This window comes from Pagrus pagrus (assembly GCF_965226575.1).
Source record: "Pagrus pagrus genome assembly, chromosome: 23".
Taxonomy (NCBI): domain Eukaryota; kingdom Metazoa; phylum Chordata; class Actinopteri; order Spariformes; family Sparidae; genus Pagrus; species Pagrus pagrus.
The window spans coordinates 6,592,999-6,620,300 of NC_140205.1; the positions used below are offsets into that span (position 1 = coordinate 6,592,999).

General features: G+C 41.8%; 1 protein-coding gene across 12 annotated transcripts in view; it reads left to right on the top strand.

Annotated features, from left to right (window-relative positions):
• Positions 1-27,302, top strand: part of magi2a (membrane associated guanylate kinase, WW and PDZ domain containing 2a) — a 226,257-nt gene that overhangs the window by 88,326 nt on the left and 110,629 nt on the right. For 7 of the 12 annotated variants that reach the window (XR_014621567.1, XM_084346037.1, XM_084346041.1 and 4 more), the window contains exon 3: positions 20,056-20,154. The exons of the other annotated variants lie outside the window; for them this stretch is intronic. Coding sequence is in view for 6 of the 7 variants with exons in the window: in XM_084346037.1 (XP_084202163.1) it covers positions 20,056-20,154 (99 nt within the window). In the remaining variant the exon portion in view is untranslated. The remainder of the gene's footprint in view (positions 1-20,055; positions 20,155-27,302) is intronic. 12 annotated transcript variants of the gene reach the window in all.

The window sequence follows — 27,302 nt, forward strand, 5'->3', positions numbered from 1 at the left end:
AATTGAAATCGCAGACTTCGTGATGCCAGCAAATATTGTGTTGTTGTCTAAAGAATCAATATAATATCGTATCGTGATGAAACTACTGATGTACACCCCTGCTTATAATCCTGATCCAGGACTGTCATATCACTGTCTTGCTTCTTATCAGAGGCAACCCAAACATTTCAACCGCTCAGGCAGGTACAAAAATTTAATCTGGAAAGTATTTTCGTTTTGCAAACTCACTTTGTGTGGAAGGAATGTCAGGTTTACGTGTATTTATCCGGCTGGCCTTTTTTACCCAAAGCAACATGCAAATGAGGCACAATCCAAGCCACGGCAGATCAAGGAGAAGCCGAGTCGAGAATAAGTGCCTCGACGATCGGTTCCGCTATCCACCTCACACAAGTGCCACAATATTGCAGGTGTGTGAAGTAAGACGTAAGTGCAGAGCAAATGAGACATCCTGTAATAGTAAGAGTCAAAGAGAGAGAGACTGTTAGATACGCTCAGAGGAGGTGTTCAGATGATTTCTAAAGACAGAGGAGTTTAGATATCCTGCCTCACACTGACAGTAGGAGCAGATGTCAGACGGCAGAAAGTATGTTCGTGCTCCTGGCTGCTTTATAGGCGAACGTTAGTGACTCGAACTGTGTGCCAAGACTGTATTTCAGGGCCTCAACTAAAGATAATCATTCTTATCTGCTTCACCTTACTTTAAGTCCTTTTACTAAGCAGTATACAACATTGAATAAATGATTTATAAGACTCTAAGCAGTTATTTATTATAAAGCTGCACCTTATTTGTCTAATACTTGTAGTTTATCCATAAACGTTATTTGAATAAAGTTGCAACTGATGTTAAGAAACCTTTACAACTGCTGAATAAATGGTTTATAGAGAGTTTTATTGTTTGTTAATGGTAAAATAAATGTTATACCATTAATAAATGGTATAAATGTACCATTTATTAATGGTGGTTACTATAAAGTGTTGCTACAGAAAAAGTGCCTATTAATGCCTGTGTTAAACTATGCAGTAGCTCCTCCTGTTGGCAACAATAACTGGATGCTGGTGTATAAACACATGATGAATGACAATATAGTGAAACACAGTTGTGATATAAAAGTTATACATGTTGACAAATACTGTACATCAGTAAACACTTAAAATGCCCTTACAGCTGCTTTACAACTACATTATTGTGAGTTAAAAGAACAACAACCCAGTCATTTTGTCATTTGTCAAGTAACATTCAGAAACCCAAAGATATTCAGCAGCAAATGATGACATGTGGGATAAGCCAATATTATTCCGGTTTTAGGAGTTATTTTATTTCTTTGGAATAAGCATCTAAATTGGGTTATTACCACTGTTTGCAACACACTGTGAACCATCAGCTCTGTGCGTTGCCTAGCCAACAGTTTGTAAGGCTGGGGTAGTGACTCTTATACAAAAGAAAAGCCTGCGTTTCCAGTCAGAAGGAGAAACACACCTACTTTTAAACGCTATGAAACACTTGGATATCAACAGGTTTCTGCATAAGCACAAATATCGCAACGCTGACCTTCTCAAAAAGATGGTTAAACGAGTGAAAGAGGGAGGCTGTGTTCGTTTATCGGGGTATGCGACGGCTGCATGCAAACTAGAATATTAAATTTTCATTAGTCGTGTAAACAGCTTAGTAGGATTATCATCTTTTTTGCAATAAGAGCAAAAAACTGAATATTTTGTGCATGTAAAGTAGTCATTTGGGAGGTGAAAGCAGCAACCGTTTGCCATTTTTTTGCTTAAATAATGACCCAATGAATTAATCGACTATCAAGACTCATGGTCATGGCGTACACAAGATCTATTTTTATTTTAGGGTATCTTAAGACAGCATTTTACAAAGACATTTGGCTGATGCCTAATTTGTTTATTAAGGTCAGTATCAGCACTGGTGCATCACTAATAGCACCATGATACCAGAGTGCATTTTTAGTCTCTTGATTATTAGATCAGTCATTGTGTAATAGATCAAACCAAAGCTAAAAATACACTCTTTTTTTTTATCCTCCAGTTGAAACCGTAGCAGGAGTGCCTGATTTAATCCACATCTTTAATAGTTCATTATGAGCCTACAGCAGAACAGCATAGTACAGTCGGTGTGGAGAAGCGTGCCGGGGCCATGAGCATTGTGAACAGCGTTGCAGGGTGTTTAGCTGCAGGCTACATTCATTATTGATGCCTACATGAGGGCAGCACGCCTCTCGCCAGGAATCAGGTAATCTCAGGTGAGCGAGTGTAACTCTGGCCTCAGCTGCTCAGATATGTTTCACCGTATGACATCAGACCGGACCAGGAAACATCAGAACCTACACCTGCGCTTGTCGATTGGGCGCAGGCGGCCTGTCGGTTCTGGAGAAACACTTGATTTTGTGTGCGTGGGCGTGCTCCATCCATCCCCCCTGAGAGATGTTGTACCCACAGCGTGACTCATTTAGGCGCCGGGCAGCTCAGAGCACACACTCCCCTTAATCTCCACGCTCCCCGGAGCAGAGAAAATGGCTGCAGTTAGCCAATTAGAGCACTGGGACTGGATTAGGTGGACAAGCATTGTTGTCTGGGAAGGAACAACACTGATAGAAGATGCATGCACATGTTAGAAAAAAAACAAAACAGTCTCACAGCCGAAAATATGTACAAGCAGCATAACATATTCCTGCGCCCACACGTAAAAATTCACACCTACAAAAATAAAAAAAACAAAGCGATGCATAAAGCTGCCTCAAGTGCAACAACTCTGCAGCCAAGGAGGTGTTGTTTTTTATAAAGAAAGGCTAACAAAGCAGCAGAATCAATGCACCTTGAAGTGAACGAGAAGAGACAGCCTTCGGAGGACACTTTGATGAACCAACCAAAGTGGATGGTGCAGTAAACACGTACAATACAGCCTCCATCTGCTGAATTCAACATCCCCTCCCAGAATTGGAAACATAATGCTCCCGTACTTCAGAGACTGTTAGCAGCCTGCTGATATTTGGAGCAAAAAAGAGGAGAGAGCAGGTAGAAAGAGCTGCAAGCGGCGGGGGGAGAGCGCCGCCGCAGTCAAATAGAACGTGACACCGCCGTTTTCCGTTTGCTTTGCTTCCTCGGCTTGATCGGTGTCTCAGCTAATTATGTTCCTTTATGCCTTTGTCTTGCTTTCTCCTTGTCTCCTTCCTTCTCCGCCCCTTTCCTTTTTTTCCCCTCTTTCCTGGATTTAATTCAAACTGAGTCCAACCAGAAAGTGCTTTGATAATTCTGCCTCTTCCTCTTCCCTCCTCCCCGTCTTTGTCTATATTTAGACGGGTGACTTTACTAAACAATTAGGTCAAAGCTGTTGAGAAATACACAAAAGGATCACATCGTGCGGGATTCCTCACGACTCCTCTGGAAGCTTAAGCTAAGCCTGAATGGTTTGCCTCTTTTTTCTTTTCTGTGCAGCATGTGTCACGGCTCTTGTGTGGAGAGATTCAGGTTGAATCCAGGGTTCGAACATAAATCTCTGTTGATTCTTACTGTATCGTCAGTCCAATCTGTCATTAAATCCTCATTGCTTAACAGCTGCCAAGACACACAGGCAAATCCAGCCGGAAACGACTGACAAAAGGAAGATCAGTATCCTGGAACGGCCCGGACCTTAATCCTGGAGGAAAATCCGTCACTTTGCCGCAGCGCTCTCATATGAACCCTCTGTAAGTCTAGGAAACATTTACCTCTGCGCTGTTTCTTGAATGTTGTCCACTTATCTTCCTGTGCCGTTAGATGCGCTGTGTGAAGCTCCCTCCTTTCTGTACCCGTCTATTTTGCATGTTCGCACCAAGGGTCAGGGTGTCCCGGTTCTGGTTGGGAAAGATGGGTAGTGCAAGGTGTCAGGGCCACAAGACCCTCCAGAGGAAGGTCTTAAACTGTATTATGGTCCTTTTCTTTAAAGCAATCACTACCAGTTGGCTCATAGTAGTAGGAGGTAGCTTAGTAGCCATCTTGCTTACACAAATGTTGTCATTGCTGATTTGTGCATGACAGTCCCGCATTTTGATGCATTTCAATGCTGCATTTCCCCCCTTTGATGGCTCATGATGCCTGAAATTGAACTAAAGTCCAGCAGTGAAGCTGCTGCACTTGGTACCGCTCCTCTGATATCAGTGCAGGCTGGCAGGGCAGGAGCACATGTTGCTAATGTTAGCCTATAAAAACACAGCTAGTGGCCAAGTAATGAAGCAGTGTAGTGTGAAGTTGTGAATGAACTGGGAGCCTCCAGGTTTTTTTTTCCCCCTCAGTCAAATAAATGGCTAATGGCGTTGTGGTTAGGATTACAGTAATGCAAGAGAAATCACCTCAGCTGAGCATGTTGGAAATGTCCGGTCGCGTCTGGTTACATAATCGCCACCAACGACAAGTGATGACGTATGAGGGTCAAGAAAGGGTTGTCCTATTTCACAGGAAGAGATTGCAACCATTATCCATTGTAACTCTGTTTTGAGGGGCAGGAGGGCACTCAATAACCAGGGATGAGGATAAAAATTGGAATTGGGATTTAGTCTTGCAGGGCTTTATAGAGGAGAAACACTGATGTCGGTTTTCACCTGTTGCAAACCACCTCACCACCACTGAGACAGAGAAATAGCTGCAAGACTATTTATAGGCAAGAGTGGGGAGAGTTTGGATACAAGGAGGAAAACAAAAGTCATATGTAGAAATATAAAATAATCTACAGGTATCCATAAAACATTCCTGACAACCACAGGAGCATACTTACTGTGCAACACAGACACCAGGATAAAATACCTGGACGCAACAAGCCAGTGACCACAGTTCACAACTGTGATTCAACAGTTGTAATCTTGAAACCACTGGAGACTTCTGGACAATTTCCAGCTGTGTTTTTGTGGCGACAAAAACAGGTATCTTAATCGAAAACTCAATGTTTTTTGTGTCTAAACCTAGCCAGAGCACATGAACAGCGTTGTCACAAAGAGAAACTAAAGAAACGAACATTGCCGACATGTATTCTTGCAATTGGGTTGTGCTGTGTAGTTGGGAAGAAACTGAAAAACATGGACTTGGACAAAGCACCTTTGACAAGGAAACATGGTGATGCACATAGATGTTACCATAGCTACTTAATGTGACCTTGTGTAAAAAGAAAAAAGCTACATATGACTCATGAAGATCAGGAGGTACAGTTAACAGATTAAAAGTTGCTGAATATCACACAGTCCTGTCCTTGTTGTGCTGATTTTTAGTTTTCAGTTTTTTGTCCTTACTGAGAAGAAGCTGACAGGATACGAGGCAAATTAATCATCCGGCACCTCCAGTTACTGCTCGCTGTCTCTTCTGTCAATGTCACATGTAACATGTCTGATCTGGACATGTGGCTCTGTGTGTTGTATGTAATATAGCTGTGTGCTGCTTTCATATCGTATAATTTCTATTGGATTTGAGTAGACAGAATTATCCGAGGTGAACTCCTCTGTAATCTTTGCGGTAACGCTGCTGTGAAATGACCGCAACACCGCCGTTGTCACTCCAGCATGCTCTTGAGGAAAGGATGAGATGTGGCATCATATCAGCTGTTTATATGTGTTTGTATTTCTTGATGTCCGCCCACCTGACAAACTGACTCTCTGCGGCAGCCAGTCATCGAGCCTAGATTAAGTTCCTCAATAATATATGAGCGGCGTGCCAGCCGGATATTGTTGACATTAATAACTGAAGGAAAGAAAATGAGTTTTTGTTTACTCTATGTCACGGATGCTGACGTCTACGGCATATGCAAAGGTTGTTTTAGGTTATATTGTGAGAGCGGCTGTTGCTCACCATGAATCAGCTATAGCTCCTGTCCTTCATTCAACTCCAACCCACACACCCGACACATCATCATCTCGAGGGGGGCCATGTTTCCTAAAATGACTGGATTGGTCTTTAAGAAGAGGCATTTGAAAGTAGGATGAGTGCGATCTTTTTTCTGCAAAGATGAATCAGCTTTTGTATCAAAGACATAAAAAAACCTCTGCACAACCTCTGAATAGTGCGCCCGCTTACACAAACAGAAACTCGTGGCCTTTTGCATTCAATGGGAAATGAAGTTTTCTCATTAATTAATACAACGCCCGAGGCCAGTAAAAATGAGTTTTTAAAGCTCAAATAAAATGACCACAGTGCGCTTTTTTCCCGAAATACAAAAAATGACATCTGGTGACATATGTCAGAGCTGAGCAGAGGTTATCACATTCATCTGTTTTTACCTTTCTCTGCCCCTCCGTCCTCCTCTCCCCTCCATCCTCTCTGTGGATGCTTCAGTCCAACAGGCTTTAATGTCACCGTTGGCTCCTGACATTTGTGCTCAAAGGCTATTTTTCACTTGATACCGACTGACTGTTGACAAAACAGAAAGAGACACAGTGGTAGCAAGCGCGCCACTGACTGGTGTGTGCGCTTGTGTGTGTGTGTGTGTGTGTGTGTGTGTGTGCACGTGCTCGCCTGTCCATCTCCAGCCTCTGATATTAGTATTCAGAGCCGGTAGCTTCCTGACACTATGTTCCTTCACGCCTCTCCTAGAGGATTTCCGACACTCTCTTTCTCTGTCTGTCTCTCTCTATCTCTTCCTCTCCTCACACGGCCTGCATCCAGACACCAGCAGCCTACGTTTTCTCCCACATCGCCATGGAGACAGACGTGATGTCAGCGCCGGTGTGCGGATCGGGGTTTGTCAGACTATAAACTCGCTCCCTCAACTTCATCGCCCTAAAGATTATTAAAGTGCGCATTACCCTACCTGGGACCACCTGGCGCAAAAAAAATCAAATGTTTTCTTGAGGACTTAGCGATCGATGAAACCCCCAGATGGAACGAGACGTCTTATTTGGCTACCTTTAGCGGCGAGAGGGGGAGCCAGGCGTCGGTCGCTTGTTATTTAGAGATGTAGTGGAAAAGCATGATTTGCAACGAGCCCAGGTGGCAGAGCGCAATTATGTTCGATTCTGAGGAACAGAAGGCGAGAGAGGCACACAACAACCGAACATGCTCCTTTTTTATTCTTTCATTCTTCTGTTGTGAAGCTGCACACACCTGATGAGAAGCTGCGTTTGGAGATTACAAGCTCGATAATGAGTGAATACCACCACTGGATTCACATGCCAAGAGATCGGCATGATTATTTTCTGCCACTGCTCTACATAAAACCACATGTTTGAGGGGATTGAGTGTATTTTGAAGCTTCTCTGGAGAACTCTTTGCCACCAAGTGCGAAGAAGAAGAAAAGTAGGATCTTAAATTGTCCTTAATTAAAAGACATCATCCTGGATTTCTGGATTCATGTCATGTTTCTTAGTAGCCTGATTTTTTCAGGCAGTTTTCTCAAATCAGTTTCCGTTATCCCATCGGCTTACATTTCTGTTTGATACGAGCAGATGTATCTCGATCCATAACGGCGAAGCATTTTCCTTGACATGCTGACTCTCCTCATTCTTCCCTTACAACTGACTGAGCCATAGAAGAGAAGCTACGTGCTGCGGGTCATAAAAAATCCTCATCATGTGTAATGCAAATTGTCACGGTCACATCTGGCTTAGAGAGCAAGTGATTTTGGCCTTCGGTTTTAATCCTTGCGCCTGCCCCTTGACCGCCACCACCTCGGTCTGATCTTTAAAAATGAGTCATGATGGCCACATAGAGGATATAATCAGCCTAAATGTCATTTAATGTTTCCCCGGCCTTAGAGACGGTAATTGCAGACTGTCGCTGGGTTTTCTGGTGTCGACGAGGTAAAGATGTTATCCACTGCACTCAAGACTAAATTAGGAGCCTGCCATCTTAGAAAAAGAAGGACTTCTTAAGCTACTGTGATATGAATTGAGATGCAGTTAATGTATTTGGGATGTTAATGTGCTTTCTGTTCGTCTATGTCGTGACAGACGCATCAGTTAAGGCTACATTAACCCCACAGCTGAATGGAGCAGTTTCTCAATAAGTCATCCTGACCCCTGCGTAGCTCTCTTAGATAATATTTATCCTACACATGCCTCTGTGCGGTATGAAATTGTCCTCAGTCTGCTTTGTGTCAGAGTGCTTTAAGATCAAGCTCCACGTAACCTTTCAGAGCAGCCTGTAAACATTTCTGGGGCAAATTAATTAAACAACAAGTGGCATTTTCACTGCTGAGGAATGCATATTGGAATTGTAAATACCCCCTCCAAGACACGCTTAAAATGTGCATAATTTTCTACGTGCATCGCAGCTTAAATCAATATTAACGCCAGTTAACGTGCGCAGATACCTCCGCCGTGAAGTGTGAAAGAGGCTGTTGTTAGTTGTGCTTGTTTAATGGGATCACAGGATCAAAGCAGCGGCAGCATTGTTAACTCAACGAGACCATACACTCCAATGCTACAGAACAGTGTATGCATTTGTACTACACACGAATAATGGACTTTGCATTCTGTAGAAACAACATCGGTAGCTTGTTTAAAGGCTTATAATGACCTGTGTTTACACGCAGCGGCAAAGCCCCAGTTTGTGTCTCTCATCTGATTCTATTATACATTTGAATCACAGCAAAAACCCACAAGGCCACTTACTGGTGCTGTTTTCAGAAATCTTCAAAGACTCCTCTAATCACTTGAATGAGAAAAAAAACAGTAGTTTGCAGCACAATGAAATAGATTTTTTAACCCGTTTCTCCAAGTTGTGACTCTCTAATGAGTTTGTGGCTGGAAATTACATAATATATTTGTTGCTCAAGATGTTCAGTGTGAACCAAAGCCAGTTATATTTGTCTTGGTTGTGGTTAGCGACTATTATTTTATGCTTACACACAAAATACAGCATTCATAACAAGGGATTTTGAGATTTTATTCATACCAATGTCAATATTAATTCTGCTTATCAGACAAATTCTTTATTGATTACCAGACATGTGACTCAAGTCTCAAGAAAGTCCTAGGACGTTTTTATTTTGGGCAAGTCCCAAGCCAAGTCACTTTTTTCCCACCCAAGATACTGCAGTCTAACCTTTTTATAAAGAGAAAAGTCAAGGTATAATTATGCCTAGTAGTGATATTACTGGCTGAATGGCAGAATAAATAGATTTATTTGATTTTCAATGAAATAAATCTAATCAAATAAATAAAATCTTATCACAAGTCTTTATCTTTCAAGTCAAAGTCGAGCCTTGACTCATTTATTTTCTGTCAAGGTAATTTGCAGGTCATCAAAGCAGGCACTTGAGTCCAACTCGAGTCCACATCTGTGAAGATTACTTTATAAAATCTTGATCAGTTTTAGTCAAGCTGGCTGAAGCCTGAGAGCAAGTCTGTCTGTCATCATCTAAAATGGATGAAATGAGAGATTTGAGTCTCCAGCAGAGTTTGAAGATCACTGCATTAAAATAAACAAAACAAACTCAATTTGAAACCGGTTCTTAATTCTTAACCAGCTCTCGTTTAATATCCCTATTCATAATATATTCTTCGGTGTACAAACTGGCCTTAAGCAAGATGTAATTTTCTGGTGGACAGAATATATCCCTTTCGAACACGGTATAATATTGAAGATTCAAGAAATGTGGCCAGAAAAGGAGGTAAATATTTCAAAAAACGACCTTTTGATTCTTTCAAAGATCGTGGACAGCCAAGGTTGGTTACTTTTTTTCATCAAGAAGACGATCTAACCTTAAGCTTCACCTTTGCTCAACATGACCGCAATCTTTCTGACACATCTTTCTTCTGACCAGCTGGGGCACGGGATTACCCCGACACCGATATGATTCATTGGAAAGTCAACCAACCCCCACACTGCATCGGAGACATATTGCAAAAAAAAAAAAAAAAAAGGCGACTAATACACAGACATACGCCTACTTTTGTACACGAGTCGTATGCGCTGATTATATACTCAAAGCGGCAACACGCAGTTTGCATACATACACACACACTGAGGAGGAATTTAGGCCATTGCCATAGTGATGTAGACTGCTGACTGACTGAAGATGAGGGTCCGTGAGGATTACAGCTCAGAGAAGGTTTCACTGATGACAGTGTGGAAAGGAGGGTGGAGGGGGGATGAAGCTTGCAGTGTGTGTGTGTGTGTGTGTTTGTGTGTGCGTGCGTGTGTGTGTGTGTGCGCTCCAGCTTAGAAGGTAATGATGAATATACGCTGCTGTTCGCGGCTCCCGTGAGTTGATTCAACCCGCTGCTGTCCTTTGATGAGCCCACACACACTCACACACACTCATTGTTTGTCTCTCTCTCGCTCTCTGTTATTTTCGACACCTTGCAGCACACTCAGGAATTACACTTTGGCATATTCTCAAACACAAAGTAGAGGTGAATGCAGACAGGTGGATGTGACAGGTGTGTGAACCCACAGGAACAGATTACATACGAACACTGCAGCGTCGTTATGTGACTGAACTTTTAATTAATTTGACATTTTGTGAAATGCGCTTATTTGCTGTCCTGTAACGAGTAAGATGGGAAGGTTAACTCCACTCTCATACCTGTACAATAAAAAAAGCTGGGGCTATGGTATGATTAGCTTAGCTTAGCACAAAGACCAGAAGCAAGGGAAGCAGCTAGCCTGGCTAACCGAGTGATATATCATGTTATATTATCAGCTTTAGATGTGCTAGAAGGTGGCTATTGTTACTTTCAGAAGGAACACAGCTAGCTGTTTCACCCACGTTTCCAGTCTTTATGCGAAGCTAAGCTAACAGATGCTGGCTGGCTGTAGCTTCGTAATGTTTAACAGACAAATATGACATTGGTATCAATCCTCTTGCCTGTTGTGTGAGTTAAAAGAGCGATTTGTAAAATGTGACCATAATTTCAGTTGCAACATTGTTGACGTTATGCCAAAGACGTTTATGCACCACCATGTTGCAGAGGTGCCTACTGAAGTTAGCATGCTAACCAGCTAGCCCGTCCCATTCTGTCATTTAATATATATAGTCAGACAGCCCCCATAGTTTCAACTGGGAGATGCATTCCTGCTTTTAGTGTAATGAATGAATAAATTTGTCCCAGAATTCATAGTCCTGTCAGGACCACTGTAAATCACCTCCTGACTTTATACTATATCTTCAAACTACATTCTAGTTGAGCTAGCTTACTGGCTCCATGGCCCAGTGAGCCATGGGCTAATCAGCTATCACTAGCCAGCTACAGCCAAGGATGGCTAACAAAGAGCAGCAGTGGTCCGTTACTCAGGTGATATGCTGCCCACCATGTTTTTGGAGCTACCTTCGAATTTTGCCCACATTTTACAAAGTGCACCTTTGAATCTGATGATATATGTTGATCCAACTAATAGTAATAGGGCACCAGCAAAACATATCAGGGGACTTTAAAATAGTAGAAATCTTGGAGCATGAAAATGGAGTTATGCAAACAAACTCCTGATGTGTGTCTTTGTTACTCACATCAGTTTATTTTTCACTCTCGCTCCTCAAAGTTGGCACTGCGTCTCCTCTCGCCATCAGAAATTCTCTGTTTTCTTGTTGCATCCAGAAAAACAAGCATGACCTTGATGTACAGTGTTCTCGCCAGTCGTTTGCTTGATAACATCAAAGTAGTGCGAAAACATCCACTCAGAAGAAACAAGGTTTTTCTACCTCACCTAAAAAAAACCATCGTGCACACTCAGGAGAGGAGAAAGAAAACTGGACGATGGTTTAATATCTGGACAATTAGGCACCATTCAGAAGTTTTGAGGGAGATGATTGATGGCTGTAATTTCTCTCCTTAAAACAGTAATTTATCAGTTGTCATATCCATTATGGTCGTGTAACTGATTGCCTCAGGACTGAAACTAAAACCCCCCCACAGGCAACATATTCAACATAATTCATGCAGTAAAATTTCCTTCCGATTTGATTAAAACGTATTCAATTCCCTCTGCTTTCCTTTCGCAGAGTTGAGTCTACTTATGCCCCTGGATGGTCCTTAAATCAGTCTCCAATTAAAAACCAGGCTAGCCCCACAGTAACAGAGATTGCATAACGGCCTGGCCCGGTCATTATGTAACACAATGCAGATGAAACGGGATCGCTGGCACAGATGTCTCGCTGTGTCATGAGCGGTCGTGAATCCGAGACGACGTCAGTGTTTCTGTGTTTTCCATCAACGCTTGTTATACAGAATATTTTACAGTATCTATATTTGTAATGTGGGACACTAACAAAGTTTTAGACTTCTCCTGTATTTGTATGCGTTTCACGTTATTTGGGATCCATTTTTTAAGGAAAAGCAGTCCTGGATAACGGCTTCCTCATCCGAAAACGGTACACCTCCCTCACATTCTGACATTTGCAGTCAGCAGCTATCATTCACACTCAGGAAACACTAATTTCCAGCCACCTCTTTGGTGGTGGAAAAAGTCTCCTTTGAACAGGAAACGAGATTGAAATAATCAGTAAACCCCTTCCAGCTGCACTTCACAGAGCCGTTTGACTTTGCCGCACCTCGCAGCGTTAGAGAAACCTTAAAGGAAGTCTTGGTCTGGTGGGCATTAGAGGCTCAGGTCACGTTTGCTGTCCTTGTTTCTCTGTCAGAGAGCTCCACTTCCAGAGAGTGGCCCTGTCCTCACATCTCCTCTATCCACTCCCTCTCCCCGGGGTCCGCTTCAGAGAAATGAGCTCTCCACAGAGCAAAGCCGCCTTCACACAGAGAGACCTCTAGCGGTGTCTTACCTGTCTGTCTGTGTGAGGCGCATGTGGGTTTGTGTGCAGACGTGTTGGTCAAGTGCGTGCTTCATTTCTAATGTCTGTGTTTGCCAGTGAGAGCAACATATCCTGATTCAGACCAGTGATATGTGGCCTGTTCTCCTGCCAAGCCACTGAAGCTCTGCCAACAGTCATGCGTCTGTCAACCAGCATCCAAATCTCCTCTGTTTACACTGCCTACTCCAATATTTATAAGAAAAGGAAACCTTGTATAAACTGTTTATATTAGCTGTGGCTTGTGTGAGCTACAAACAAAACCCTGGATTGGATATATGAGTAGTGAAACGTTATCATTCCCTATTTTTCTCTCCTCCGCATGTAAACATCAGTGGAAATATTGTTTATGTTTGCTCTCCCGGGGTTGATTCCAGCAAAAATGAAACGTGTTTAAATGGAGATTTTCCTGTCATTTCATTAAAACTGTTAGCACTGCACAATTTATTATAGAGATTAGTTGATAGTAAATATTTATACCTAGTAACTGCAGGTGAAGGTTTAACTTTTGTGTAGCTAACTGAACCAGCCCAATTAATTGGCAAAACTAACATTAGGTTACAGTTATTGTTCGCTTACTGGTGCTGTTATCTTGCTGTTATTGTTAGTTTACTGGTGCTATTATCTTGCTGATATTGTTAACGTAATGGTACTATTATCTTGCTGTTGTTGCTAGCTTACTGGTGCTGTTAGCTTATTGGTGCCGTTATCTTGCTGTTATTAGCATACTGGTGCTATTATTTTGCTGTTATTAGCTTAGTGGTGCTGTTATCAGGCTGTTGCTAGTAGCATACTAGTACTGTTGCTTGCTAACTGACACTTGATTATAATGATGTTTAATGTTGATTTAAACAGGGATTATTTGAAGATGAAACAAAATGTTATGCTAACAAAAGCCTAATTTGCTTGCTAAACAGCATTGGTGAGGTTAGCCGAGCATAATCAAACATTTCCCACTTATTCCTTTTTAGGTTTTTGTTCGATTACATGTGAACTAGACATCACGGACCAGGGAGCAAACACAAATGACACATGCCTTGACTGATTTTCAAGCCAAAAAAAAAAGGTTATTTCAGCCACTAACATTCACTCTGTCAATTTTTTTTCCCCATCGCTGAAGTCGAACCCCATTAGCGTGTTCAAGGTTGAGTTCAAATGGCAGGGCTGTTTGCAAGAATATTGAGCAAAATGAGAAACATCTGCTCACCTTCACCTGCCAGAAACCCACAGTCCTGAGGTCTTAATCAGGAAAAAAAGGAATAAAACGACTGACACAGCAACATGGAATATCCCCTCGGCTGGAAATGTGAAACACCATCTTTTAAAATGATCCACATCGTGGCACAGACTGAAAACAAATTCTGTTTCATTATATCTAATCAGTTGAGGTCTTTATCTGGAAAAATGACTCCAGGTGTTTGTCATTTTCTAACAGAGAAGTTCAGGTCACAAGGCATTAAAGCTGCATCTAATGACTGCTTTATTATCAATTAATCACTTGCATTCTTTATTTTTTAAATTATTTTTGCTTATTAATCAAGTAGGCTGATTGTTTATTTCCCTCAAATATAAGAAAATAATGAAAATAATCCAAAGAAGAAGCCAAAGGTTTAATCTCGAGTGTCATTAATACTATAAAAGACTAATTCCTTTGCATCCTCCTCAGCTCTATTGCACATTTTGGCCTCTTTTAGCTTATTGTTTTGCTTTCTCGCAAACACTGCTGTCTTTAAACTCTAAAACACTACTTTCACAGCATCAAACTGTTAGCGACTCGCTATAGTTGAACATTTAACTGTAATAGTTTTCTTAAACTCTAAATAAATGCTAATTTTGCTGTCTTGCTACTAAGCAAATCACGAAATCATAAACTGGAAATATGTTGTGTTTGGAGTTTGTTTCTGTATTGCTAATTGGCAAAAATAAAAAATCAGTGAATGCAGCTTTAAGTAAGTCATTAAACTTTCCCATTTTCTGTTTTTGTTTATAAGAGGGTAGACATATTACTCGAGTTCATGTTTTCGGCAGTTTTAAATGGGGCTGCGTGCTTCGGAGCGGAGTCATCGCTGCATTTTGTTTTTCAAGTCTGTTTTGTGGTTGAGAGCCACTCGGAGGGGGAAAGCGGCGACGGTGGGCTGCTGGAGCAGGTAATAGCGGTGATGGAAGATCGAGCTTTGCTGTTGTTTTGCTTCCTCTCATCATTAGATATTCTGCTCAGAGGCTTTCAGACTTTGCTCAATGACTCTCAAGGTTGGAGCGGCGATGTAAAGGGACACCACTGTGAGGACTATAAATACCTCAATCTAGATAACTGTCATAGGAGTTCTTTGAAACCTTTTTCTCTGCTCCTTCCTCCTCATCTCTCACTGTCAGATTCAAATGAAAAGAGCTCGGCAGCCATCAGGGACTGTGCTTATAATGCAACATGAACATGTGTTCCTGGTCCTGCAAAGACAGCAGACACGTATGCAGTCTCTTTACCTCAGCACCTGGTAAACAGATCTATTTAATAGCAGCTCCCAGTAGGAACTCGGTGCTGTGACTCATTTGTCTGATGCCCGGGTTGGTTCCCTCAAGGTCGGCCGTTGTGGGTAAACCGATGCCGGCCGTGTTAAGGGACGAACAGAACGGAGACAGGAACGCCGTCCCGATTCCCTGCTGAGCCTCGGAGCCAATAAGCTGCTGCTCAGGATGTATGGGAGCGTTACAGCCGCATTCGGGGCAAAGCAAACGAGTTTGTTTGTTTGAACGAGTGTGTCTGTGTTGGTGTCTATTTCTGTTCCTAAAATGTATTTTTGTGTGTTAGATTCTTTGATTAATCCCTTTTTATTTTGGCAAGGAAATTTCCAGGCTAACAATAGTTTTGTATTCATGGGAAGGGAATAATGCTACATAATGCAAAGTGGCTGTCAGCGAGGAGGAGAAAGAGACGGAAAAACAAGCAAAAAATTGACTTGGCATATCAATCTAAAGGAGTCGAGAGAGGAGGTGACACATTTACCGTGAATGTGAGCATTTATGTGGCACTCCTTCAGCTGCTGCCGCTGCGAACTGTGAAAATTAAACGAACACGTTTGATTTGATAGTTTAGTGTAGCTCATTCAGCTTGTTTGGTGCATAAATATGAAAATGACATTTTATCTTTGTTATACTGCCGACAGTTTGTGATGGCAAACAATATTTCCGAATGTGATTGAAAGGAGAGGTGTATTAGTATGCTAATTTCTGCAGCAATGCTTAATAATTGACAGCAGGGATCTTTATCCACATTGCAGAAAGGGATTATGGCAAACAATTGTCTAAATGATGACTTTTATTCACCTAAAATCACCTTAAAACATCCAGAAGAGGCTCCTTAATGAGAAAAAGCAGCTTACAAATAGTGTAGAAAATACAAACCAAATACGTTTTGGGGGGGGGGGGGGAATGGTAATGTTACCAGTCCAGGAAGTATTAAAGCTCTGTACGCTACCTGCTCACTCAATAACGGGCAAAGTTAGTGACAAGCTGCTGAACATACTGCAGCATTTAGCAGCGAGGCGGCCATTTCCCTCGGGAGTTGGTGGGGACAAGAACCACAAAGGAGAGTGACTGTTGGACTTAAAAACACAACTCTAAATGATTGTCCATGGTTGTCCCTGACTGATAGATGTTTAACTAGACATTTGCTATTATACCTTTTATTGTTTACAGCTTGCTGAACTCCGAAATGACTGAGTCGCCTGAATTTAACAATACAATCCCTTAAAGATGCAGTACTTAAGAATTGGTCACATTGTTTAGCAAATAAGCTTTGGACAGTTGGGAGATGGAGGTTTTCAGGCCCACGATGAAGGTGCCAAGGATGTAATGCTGGCTGACGTCAAAACTTTACATATATTAAACATAAATTCTTGTACATTTCACCTTAGATTGTGCTTTAGTTGCTTGGAGTTTGACATTTTGCACATTCAGTATGAAAATATTGTGTTGGAGGAAGAGGAGGTTGTAAAATGTCTGTTTATCTGTATGTATGCTGACTTGTCTCCGCAAAAGATTCTTATTTATTCGGTGTACTTTACGTGTGCAACTTGTTATTCATGTCTGCAACTGTTGTTTTTTTGTTGTGAACCAAAAACAGCTCATTAGTTTTTGAAAGGTTATAAATGAGATCGTGTTTTTTATGTATTCTCGGCACCTGTACATGCTTGTTTCCTCTAACCTCAACATCGCATTGACCAGTCAGATCACCACTTGAATAACGAGTGTCTGACTGACTGGACGGCTGAGAAGGGTGTGGAAGTGTGTGTCAAATAGAAGAGAGAGCTCAGAGATAGCTGAATGAAGCTGGAAAAGCAACAAGAAAGTACCTGGATGGCAAATGAAGCGAGCGAGGAGGCAGGTTAGTTGGCAGCAGAGGGAAAGTAAAAGGCCGGATGTCCATTGAAGAGGTGGATGAAGGAAAAGGAAGGTGCTTTTAGGAGCTAAAAGTAGAAGAAGAGTGCCAGAAATATATAAACTACGTAGTCTAAGTGTCGGTTACAGGGGAACCACAGTGAGAGGCTCATCCTTGAAGGTTCATGTTCCTTCTTATTGTATCTTTCATCTGCGACTCATAGTGGACCAAACAGAATCAGAACAAGAATCAGATTTCCAGTTGTTGTTCCCAAAGTAAAAAAGGGCATTAAATATGTCACATTTGCAATTACAGCCACCTAAAGATACATGACTGTGTCCATTTAACAGTGTAGTTGCTTGTACATTGGTAGTATGTGCTTTATGAAGAGAAATAAAAGGCCTAAAACAGAATAGGACAGCAGCCTTTGCATTATTTATCGTGAGAGCGAGGGGAACAGGGAACAGTGTGTTTGAAACGATGTCTAGACCTTCCATACGATAAACGAGTGTGGCCTAGTGATTGGCCCAGATGAAGGTGGAAGATTAGCATATGGTGACAGCTCAGATCAACTGCAGAAGGCAAAGTAGGGTGCTAATTCTCTCTAGATGTACCGAGTGAAGGAATAGGAAGACTTGCTTCAAAACATGTCCTCCTTTTCCTTTTTCTCTTTATCTTCAGTGCAGAGTGCCTTCATTATGTATTGCTTATTGTTACCTCCGCTAAGGAGGTTATGTCATGTCCATTGGTTGGTCAGTTTGTTGGCTGGTTGGTTTGTTGGTTGGTTGGTTGGTTTGTTTGTTGATTGGTTGGTTGGTTGGTTGATTGGTTGGTTTGTTGATTTGTTGGTTGGTTGGTTGGTTGGTTTGTTGGTTGATTGGTCAGTTTGTTGGTTGGTTGGTTGATTGGTTTGTTGATTTGTTGGTTGGTTGGTTGGTTTTTTGGTTGATTGGTCAGTTTGTTGGTTGGTTGGTTGGTTTGTTGATTTGTTGGTTGGTTGGTTGGTTTGTTGGTGATTGGTTAGTTTGTTGGTTGGTTGGTTGATTGATTGGTTTGTTGATTTGTTGGGTGGTTGGTCAGTTCTTTGGTTGATTTGGTGGCTCGTCCGTTGGTTCTTTGGGTATTTTTTTTTTGTCAGCTGGATTCAGACAAATGACACAAGTTATATGGTCCAAGTCCCAACTCTTTTCTGTCCAAGTCCGAAGTCATTTATTTCTTTGGCAATTCAAGTCAAATTAAATCACAGGCTGTGTCAAGTCGAGTCCTTTTTTCCACCCAAGATTGTGCAGTCTTAAATGCAGAGCTAATCTTTATAAAGAGAAAAGACGTGGCTTTCTGGGCACGACCAACTTGGGGGAACCACACAGACCTCGCTGGAGGGATTGTACATCTTATCTGGCCTGGAATGCCTCAGGCCCCCCTGGAGGAGCTGGAAGGTGTTGCTGGAGGAAATGGGCTTTGATAGGTGCAAACCACCACACAAATACCACAGCAACTGTTCTTCAGACGGGTAAACCTGTTTAGATTATCTTTAATCATCAGCTGGGTTCTGACTGTGAACAAACCGCACCAGAGTTTGAGAGAAGGCAAGCTGAGACCCCCCGCTCTGGGCGATATCAGCCCACCTGTTTTACCCAGCATCCGAATGCGACTGCTGTGCTCACATATGTCCCGATGAACTGAATCTGGGTGTGAAATGCTTGAGGTTTCTAAACAACTGATCCAAACGAGTGAGGTATGAATACACCCTTATACAACTTGGTGAGTTTAAGAGTTTCAGAGTTCCCACTGGATACATTGCAGAGACCGTGACCCTCTTTTCCACAGTCTAGTCCCTCTCCACATTGTACCCAATGATCCCCGCCTGTTTAATGACCGCTTTGTTGGTTACCTGCAGGTTATTCTCACATTTGGTGCAGTGAAGCCTGTTTTCTCGAGTCGGTGCTTTGCTGAGCAGATCTATTGTGATGAAAAAGGTCTGTGAAGTTCTTACAAGCACTGTATGACCCAGTATCTGAATATTTCCATCAGCAGAGAGAGAGAGACGGGTTGCTGAAGTGAGAATCAGAGAATTGAAAGGGACAGAAAATAGGAAAAGAGATGAAAAAGTGAGTGAACGAGAGAAAAAGAGAGAGGAAGGTTTATTTCACCTGGCTGCTTGGCCCATCTGAATCCATTAAAAGATAGTCAGTCAGATAGATGATTGATGATAGCGGGAGCGAGAGGAAAGAGTAACTGGAGGCTGAACTCTCGGTATCACGACATCTAAACAACATGTTTTTGGCTGAAGTCGGTGCAGACGTCTGAGGTAAAATTAGCCTTTTCATTAGAAGTAGTGATAAACAGAGAGGGAGCCTTCATTATCATGCCGCCTGAGCCTCCACCTCCTGATGCTACGCTCTGATTGCACCCAGGATGGGATCATTTAGGCTGGGCTGCACACGTCCTCGCCCCTGCTTCCAACGCAACAGCCCTCCATTTCTCTCTGCCCCCGCAATACCCGACGTGCTCCCTCGCTCCCAAACTCTTTCCTTTTCAGCCCACATCAGGGGGGAAAAAAAGCAGCAAGGAGGGAAAAGGTCCATCCAAATGTCAAGTAGTTTGTGCTTCTGTGAAAAATGCATGTCGAGCCTCGTCTGTGCTGAATGCAGCCTTAGCATTGGTCTCGGTTATGTCTCTTGACAACTGAATGCGCTACTCCCTAACACTCTGTGACTCACACTCTTTTTCGCTTTGCCTGTGACAGCAGAAGCCCAGGCCGGGTAAACTTTCTGTATGAACTAATGCGCTGAAACAGTGTTGTAGTGGAAGTCACGCAGAAAAAAGATGGAAAAAGTGGCCATGAGAAATACTAGTAGAGACAATGAGGTCTTGAGAGGGAGGATAGCACTGAAAAATGTTTTTTATGCACTTATCTGCTTTTGGCATCGATACATTGACTTTTTTTTTCTCTACAAAGACAGGCAGAAGAGTTCAAATGGACAGATCAATGAGAGATGTGTAGCAGCCATTGCAAGGAGTTGCTCACGGCATCTTGAAGATAGCTGCTTAAAGAGAGGTCAGGCTTAGCTGAGTGGGTGCACCACAACGCTAATATTCTACATTATAACCTACAAACTTTATATTTTGCAAACTCAAGTCTAAAACATGTAATGAGTATTGAAATTACCTTTTGAGACATTGAACAAACCCCAGGATCTAAGCCAACAAGCTAGTGAAGAAGCTAACAAAGGAGCTTGAAGACACTTAAAAAAGCTCCTTGGTAGGCAGTCTGTGAGTTTACAACTAATCTATATTAAGCTTGGGCCACTGTCACAGTTGTTACAAGTGCAACATGAAGAGCTTGATCTGCAAAAGAGACCAGAATTCAGCGCTGGAATGTACTGCTGATCTAGTCGAGAGCAAACTGAGAGCGCCTGAAAATCAGGTGCTTGACATGAATGAACACATTGATGATTTGGAAACTCATGGGAGGAGAATTATCCTCGGAGCAGCTCACATTGTATTTTTAGATCTGTGAGGTGTTCTTCAGTCAGCTGTGATCTTTTGTTGATGAAGTGATTAGTTGATCGACTGATAATTCACTGTTTACGTCACTTTTCAAGCCAAAATGCCCTGATTCTTTTATCCTGTCATAATATAAGCAATTTGCATACGACTACAGCACTGTAGTCCCCCTCCTTCTGAAACGCTCTGTTTTAGCTCCTGTCTCTTTAAGGCCCGAATACCCAGTCTCTTCTGATTGGTCAGCTTGCACACGCCTGAGCCAGCACCACTATCGACAACAGAGCAGCTGTGCTTAATGTAATTCTAGCGTGCTAAACTCACCGGTAGGTATTAAATTATGCAAATGTGTGACATGGTGACGAAGTGTGATGTCACAGGGTTAAAGGCGGGACTACTGATGAGGCGTTTCAGGAGCAGTGTTTTCTGAGGGAGAAAGGAGCTTCTGTTGGTGCGGAGACTTTGACCTTTTACATGCACAAGAACATATTAAACACTGAAGGAAAGGAAAAACCATAAAGAGCATAATAGGCCCCCATTAATTAATATAATCATAGAGGTAGCCCAAGTAAAAAGTAATACTGCTCATGATCCTTTAAATAAAAAGGCCCACATGTACATCTGATGAACGACTTGATGATGAATATTCCTGTAAGTGCGTATGCTCTTACATTTTAAGCTATCTGAGTCACTTGGTGCTTTTCATGACTGCATTTGTGAGGATTTTAGGGATTTGAATAAATGCCAAATGACAAAGTGCAGCCTTGCACTTCACTTTGAACCCTGAAGTGGAATTTAACAAAATGATAAAGAAGCAAAATTATTATCTTTCAATAAATTTGGTCGTGCTCTCTAGTCAAGTGAAGTGATGACGGGTTAGGATGGACAATGATGTACTCATTTGTTATGAATGAGTCCCAGTGCTCTGTTATGGAGCCTCCTCGTGTGGTGTATTGTTTTGCCTTCAAACCATTATGTTGTTTTCAAGTTGAAGGCCAAACCAATTTTTCTTATTTTCTGATGCTATTTTCCTATTGTGCATTCTGCTTTGATTTATTTGATGTTAGTCGGGATCAGTTATGTAAATGCATGAAGTGGATTTTTGCTTTCTGAGCCTTATTAACATGCAGAAATGGGCACAACTGACCTCATGTCTTCTTTGTTTTTGTTTGAACACATGTGATAAATGCTGCCATGTCCTGTTTGTTTGTTTTTTTAAGTCCTTTAATCAGAAGTGCTGTAGCCCTTTTCTGTGACTCTGTCCTTCTGAAGAGATTTCCGAGCTCTTTCATCTAAAGCCTTGATGATGTACATGGCAGCCATGTTCATCAGAGCGTCACACAACAGTTCTGGAAACATGGCTTGTTTGATCAACACTGTAGCCAAGCGAGTGAAGCGATACACACAAGCTCACCGCTTCAGCTCGTGCAGCTTTTAACGTTCGCTCGCACGGAAACAAAAACTGTCTACAGAAGAGTAATTGTGACATTAGTTTAACAAGCACTTTTGGCTTTCATCCATTTTAACCTCAGTTTCTGAAGGATAAAAAAGTGAAGGGCTAATGGAGAGGGAAGTAGTCTATGGAGACTGCATCAAAAGAAACACTTCTTTGTTTAGGTTTTTTTTTTAGGCCTGATAAACTGATTGTTTTGTTTGTCTTTGAACTGAATATTATGTCTTCGCCCACTGTTTTCTTTTCAACGAAACGTGTGCCCCTTTTGGCTCTGCAGCTGTTCGCTCAACGCAGGAATACAGGCTTTTATCTGAGCGTGACCAGTTTATTAGGTGTACCTGTACACTCTAATACAATCTGTTACAACAACCTGCAATAAGTTCAGATTTAATGAAGTTTGTGAGGTTGTTTTGTGTGGTGCTTACATTATCATACAGTCCTAACCAGCCGGAGCTATCTGACTTAGACTGCTTTTTCCGACAGCGTCAAACGTAGAAGCGAAGGGCCACTGACCAGGCTGCTGTATATGAGGCACTGGGACCGACAGCGCTTTGTTTATGCCGAACAGTGAGGTGGAAAAACAGTCCAGCCTTGAACAGGCTGTGTAAAAGGGCCTGCTGACATGAAAAACTAAAATAAACCCAAAATAAACAGATTTTATGATCCACTTGTTAACATCGAACCTGAATTGAAGATATTTCAATCGACTAAATCTAAAATCCAGCCATAGACCAGCCATTGTATTACAGATCAGATCAGATCAATACTAAGAGACTACACTGCATCATACTGCAGGGGGCCAGTGACAGGTTCATACTGGATTTGTAATAACAGCTCAATATTGACCTAAACTATCATCGATCATCAGGCTCTCCAGCCACTGGGCATTATTCATGTTGTGATATTTATCATGTAATCTATCCTTCATTAATGATGAATACTGTTGGATATGTCTCATAAATCAGGACTGGTCATTAATTGAACTCCTCTAAAGTTTAAATGTATTCCCAGCAGCCAGGAAATAGCAAAGTATGTCAGGATGTCAGTGCTGTTTGAGCTTTGAAAAGTCATATTCCGTCTCAGGGGGACTTTTATTTTTCTGACCAACAACCCCAATTCTGACGATGATGAGACTGTCGCAGAGGCGGCAACAGAGTCAGGTTATATCATGCTGAGGCCGAGGGGTGGATCAGTCTCCCCAGCAGGTGAATTATTCAGGTGATGAGATGTAGACCTTCAGCTCTGAGACCTGGCCAAGGCTAACATTCATTTAGACCTGTCAGGGTCTATTCAGCTGTGCAGCGCTCTCACAAGCCGCTCCTTGCCTCGTTTTGCTGCATTTTTTTCAGAGGTATGAGCTTATTAAATTGTTATTTTTCGCCCTTCTATCCCTCTGATCCTCAATCGTATCTCACAGACTCTCCTCAAGAAGTGTATTGTAGAAACAGCCGGTCTTTCCCCTGTGTTTTTCACTGTAAATTGGGCTCGGACTGCAATTTGATGGATGATCAAGATGCACAAAGGAGTCAGTTTATTTTCTTCCTTGTAGCCTGAGGTTATATCTATTACCATGCTCATAGAGCTTAAAATAAACATCTTTAACACACAGTGTTGCCGGTTGTCAGTTAGCCACATCAACATAATGCTTTCTCCTTGCCAAGTTCATTTTGACTCAAGGTTTGACCATTTGCACTGTAACCAGCTTCTAATGCTTGAATTATGCTAAAAGTCTTTACATTTCATTCTCACTACAAGTGAATTTAAAGCTCAGCAGGAAGTTTGTTTCTTATTTGCTGTACAGTATGTCCACTGTTGTCTTATTTCTGGCTATAAAATGGTCACTGAAAAGCTGAAACCCTCTGGAGTTTTACAGTTTCTTTGATGGGAAAAAAGACAAGAACAGGTGCACAGCTTGATATTTCAAAGCATCTGGTTCAATGCTGCGGGAGGTCAGAAGTTTGGAAAATGAATCATCAAGATCCGCAGGTGCAGCAGGTAACCAAATCTGCCTAATGAAATCAGTGACTTCTTCTTCAGAGTGAAATTGTATTGAAGAGAAGGGTTTCAGTATGTTTGCTAATGTGTTTACAGGATTACAGGTGGGTAATATTTCAGAAAAGCCATTCATAATTTATAGTTAATGAATTTCTGTGGCAGTACAAATGATAGCTGTATGGTTATATACAAAACATGTAGGCCTTTACAAGAGGGACAACGACAAAACAGAAATTAAGGCAGTAAATAAAAATTACATGGGAGCAGCTTGTGGACTAAACAAGCTCACTGTGATGTTCTTTGCTCTCTGTCAGATGGGGCATACATGTCTTGTTTTTTAATCTGATATTAAAAAGAAACGAAAACATTGATGAATAAATAATTACATATCACAGAGCCATTTTCACTTTTAAAGATAATGTTGCTTCTGTCCAATTATTGTTTTGGTTTTTGTAGAGCCCGACAAATATTTGGGGACAATGCTGATACTGATATAGGGAGGCAAAAAATTCACTGTCATGGAGAATTCACAGAAATTGCCAATCACAAGAGGGACTGATTCAAGAACTGAAGCTGAATGAAAGGTGCTCTGGTAGCTTACCTGGTAAAGCATCTGTCCCATGTACTGAGGCTGAAGGTTCAATTCCACCTTGTTGAAGTCAGAGAAGGTTGTCATCAAAAGTTTAATTTTGCACCAAAAGAAGATGTCTGTTAGACGTCTGTAGAAGTTGAAAAGATGTTCATTTTGAACCCTGTAAGAATGTCACTTCGACAACAGTAGTGAACGTTAAAAAGATGTCTAAAAAAGACATCACAAAAAATTTCAATCTGGCTCCTCAATAGAAGTCTTTTGAACAACAAAAGACGCTGAATCAATGTCTTTTGGAAATGTTTTAACTTGAACTTGGAAGTTTTTCAATGATTTTTTTTTTTTACAGTACATAGCCATACATGGGTTGTACGACTGATACAGTTGTCTTAATGTTGTCCTGTTACAGACCAAATAAAAACAAAATCAATAGATTAAATTGAAATCAAGCTTAAGAATCACTGTATATGAAAAAGTAAATTGACCAAACTGATTAGTCTTGCTTAATTTCTTCTCATCTTTTAGCTTTTTTCAAAGTACTTTTCAATACACCTGAATCACTGTTGATCACGAGGAACTCTTTCAGAAGTTATTAAAAACAAATCCTCTATACATCTACTGTGTGAAAAGCAAGCCATCCGTCAGATTCTCATATGCAGTCGTCTCCCACTGAATCTCAACATTACAAGTCTCCTTCTTTGTGTTTTTCATCCGCTGTATCTCCCCCCGTCTTCTCGCTGACATATATTCCTGCAGGGATTGTGAAGAAGCTCAGATTGATCTACGGCTCTCGCTGTGTGGTCAGCCCCATAGGAAATGTTTGTGTAATAGTTTCTTTACGAGCGCTGTCAAAGCAGATGAGGATCTGGTGCTTTCGGCAGCCAGTGTGAACACTGTGTCGACAAGACCCAGCAGGAAGCGCTAAGCCCCCTTTTAACCCCTGCCGCTTTGTCACTTCCATTGGGTCCTCTCATTAATTCAACATGACTATGTGTTTTTCCTATGGTGAATCACGAGCCTCAAGTGGCCTTCAGATGGTGTAGTTCTTGATTTGTGCATGGATGTAACCCATGAAAAATTCACATGAGGCTATGTAGGCCATGGCTTATGTATGAGTGCTATGTTTGCAACCGTTCCTATGAATGATTTAAATGTAAAGCTAATAGTTTCCGCAGCCTTTCACGAGCCTCTCGTAGGTGTAAACGTCTTTCCTAAAAATTTGTCAACGTCCAACTGCTTCAGTTGTGTTACGTTCACGAACAATTCGATTCTTTTCAACAACTCTTGGGTACGAGTGAAGGGAACCCAGTTGTCGAATGTGAGAGCCGTTCTTTTCATCGTTGTGTCCAAGTTTCATAACGTGACGCGTTAGATGATTTGTTACATCTGAGGTGGGATGTCGAAGTTTGAACCTTTTTTCATTATTGGTTGTTGGTTGGTTGGTTGGTTGGTTCGTTGGTTGGCACTTTGGTGGTTGGTTGGTTGGCTGGTTGGTTGGTTGGTTGGCGGTTGATTGTTGGTTGGTTGGTTGGTTGGTTGGTTGGTTGGTTGGTTTGTCAACAGGATTAAACAAACACTACTCGACTGATTTCCATGAAACTTGGACGGAGGTTATGGTCCAGAATAGACCCCACTTACTTTCTTTAACATTGTAAGAGGGTGTTGTTCCCTCTCTCAGAGAATAATGCATGGATCTTGAAAAAATATGACGTATTTACTTGGCTGGTATCTAGTAAGTACAATTTGATTTGGATCCTAGATCTAGTGTTCTTAAGATATGTAAAGCAGTTATGGGTGGTGTAAAAGAGTGACTATCAAGTTTGATAATGGATTAGGCTTGATTGAATGAAAGGGCACTGTTGGGCCTTGGTGGAGGTATGCATTTTACTGAGTGCCATTCTAGTTATACTTCCAAATAAACCTATAGTAACCCCCACCCCCTAAAAGAGAAATAAGATCGATGAGTAAAGGAAAGAAGCCATAAAATCTGGCTCCCTTCAAAGAGCCGTAATTCACATCCGTATGCTCACCGTGCTGAATCATTTTGTGAAAAGGGTGAAAGCAAGACATAAAAGCACTGAAAGCGACCAGTGTTTCCCCCTATCATCCTCTTAACTCTGTTGTGCCTCGTCATTCCCCCTTTGGCAATTAACTCTGCAATATTTATTTTCTTGATCTCACTTCCTTCCTCCTGTTTTCTTTCCTTTTCCTGTCAATTCGAAGTCGATGGTAATATGCCGTCTCGCCTTGGCCCCCGTCCATCACTCCACATCAAAGCCTCGCTTGTTCTCCAGCTCTCTCTTCTTCATGGTCTATTACTCGACCCTCTCTTGTTGACAGAGAGATGCTGTTTAATGTGTGTGTGTGCATGCATAGTTAAAGGGACTTCTCTGTCTTCATTTGCATCCTCAGTAGGACCGTTCCCCAGACTCTCAAAATGCTTTACTTCCATAGCTGACAGTGAACTTGCCTCATCGTAGGCTGGCAAAATAGCAACCAGTCAACATTGCTTTTCATGGAGATGCTGCCCCTCAGAGACCTCAAGTTTGCTCATTTGGTTGAGAGAGAGTGAAAAATTGTGTGTTTGTGTAGAAAGGAAGCTTTGAGTCTTTCACAAGCTTTTCCCTGAACTCATTCACAACAAACGAAATGAAAGAAAAATGAG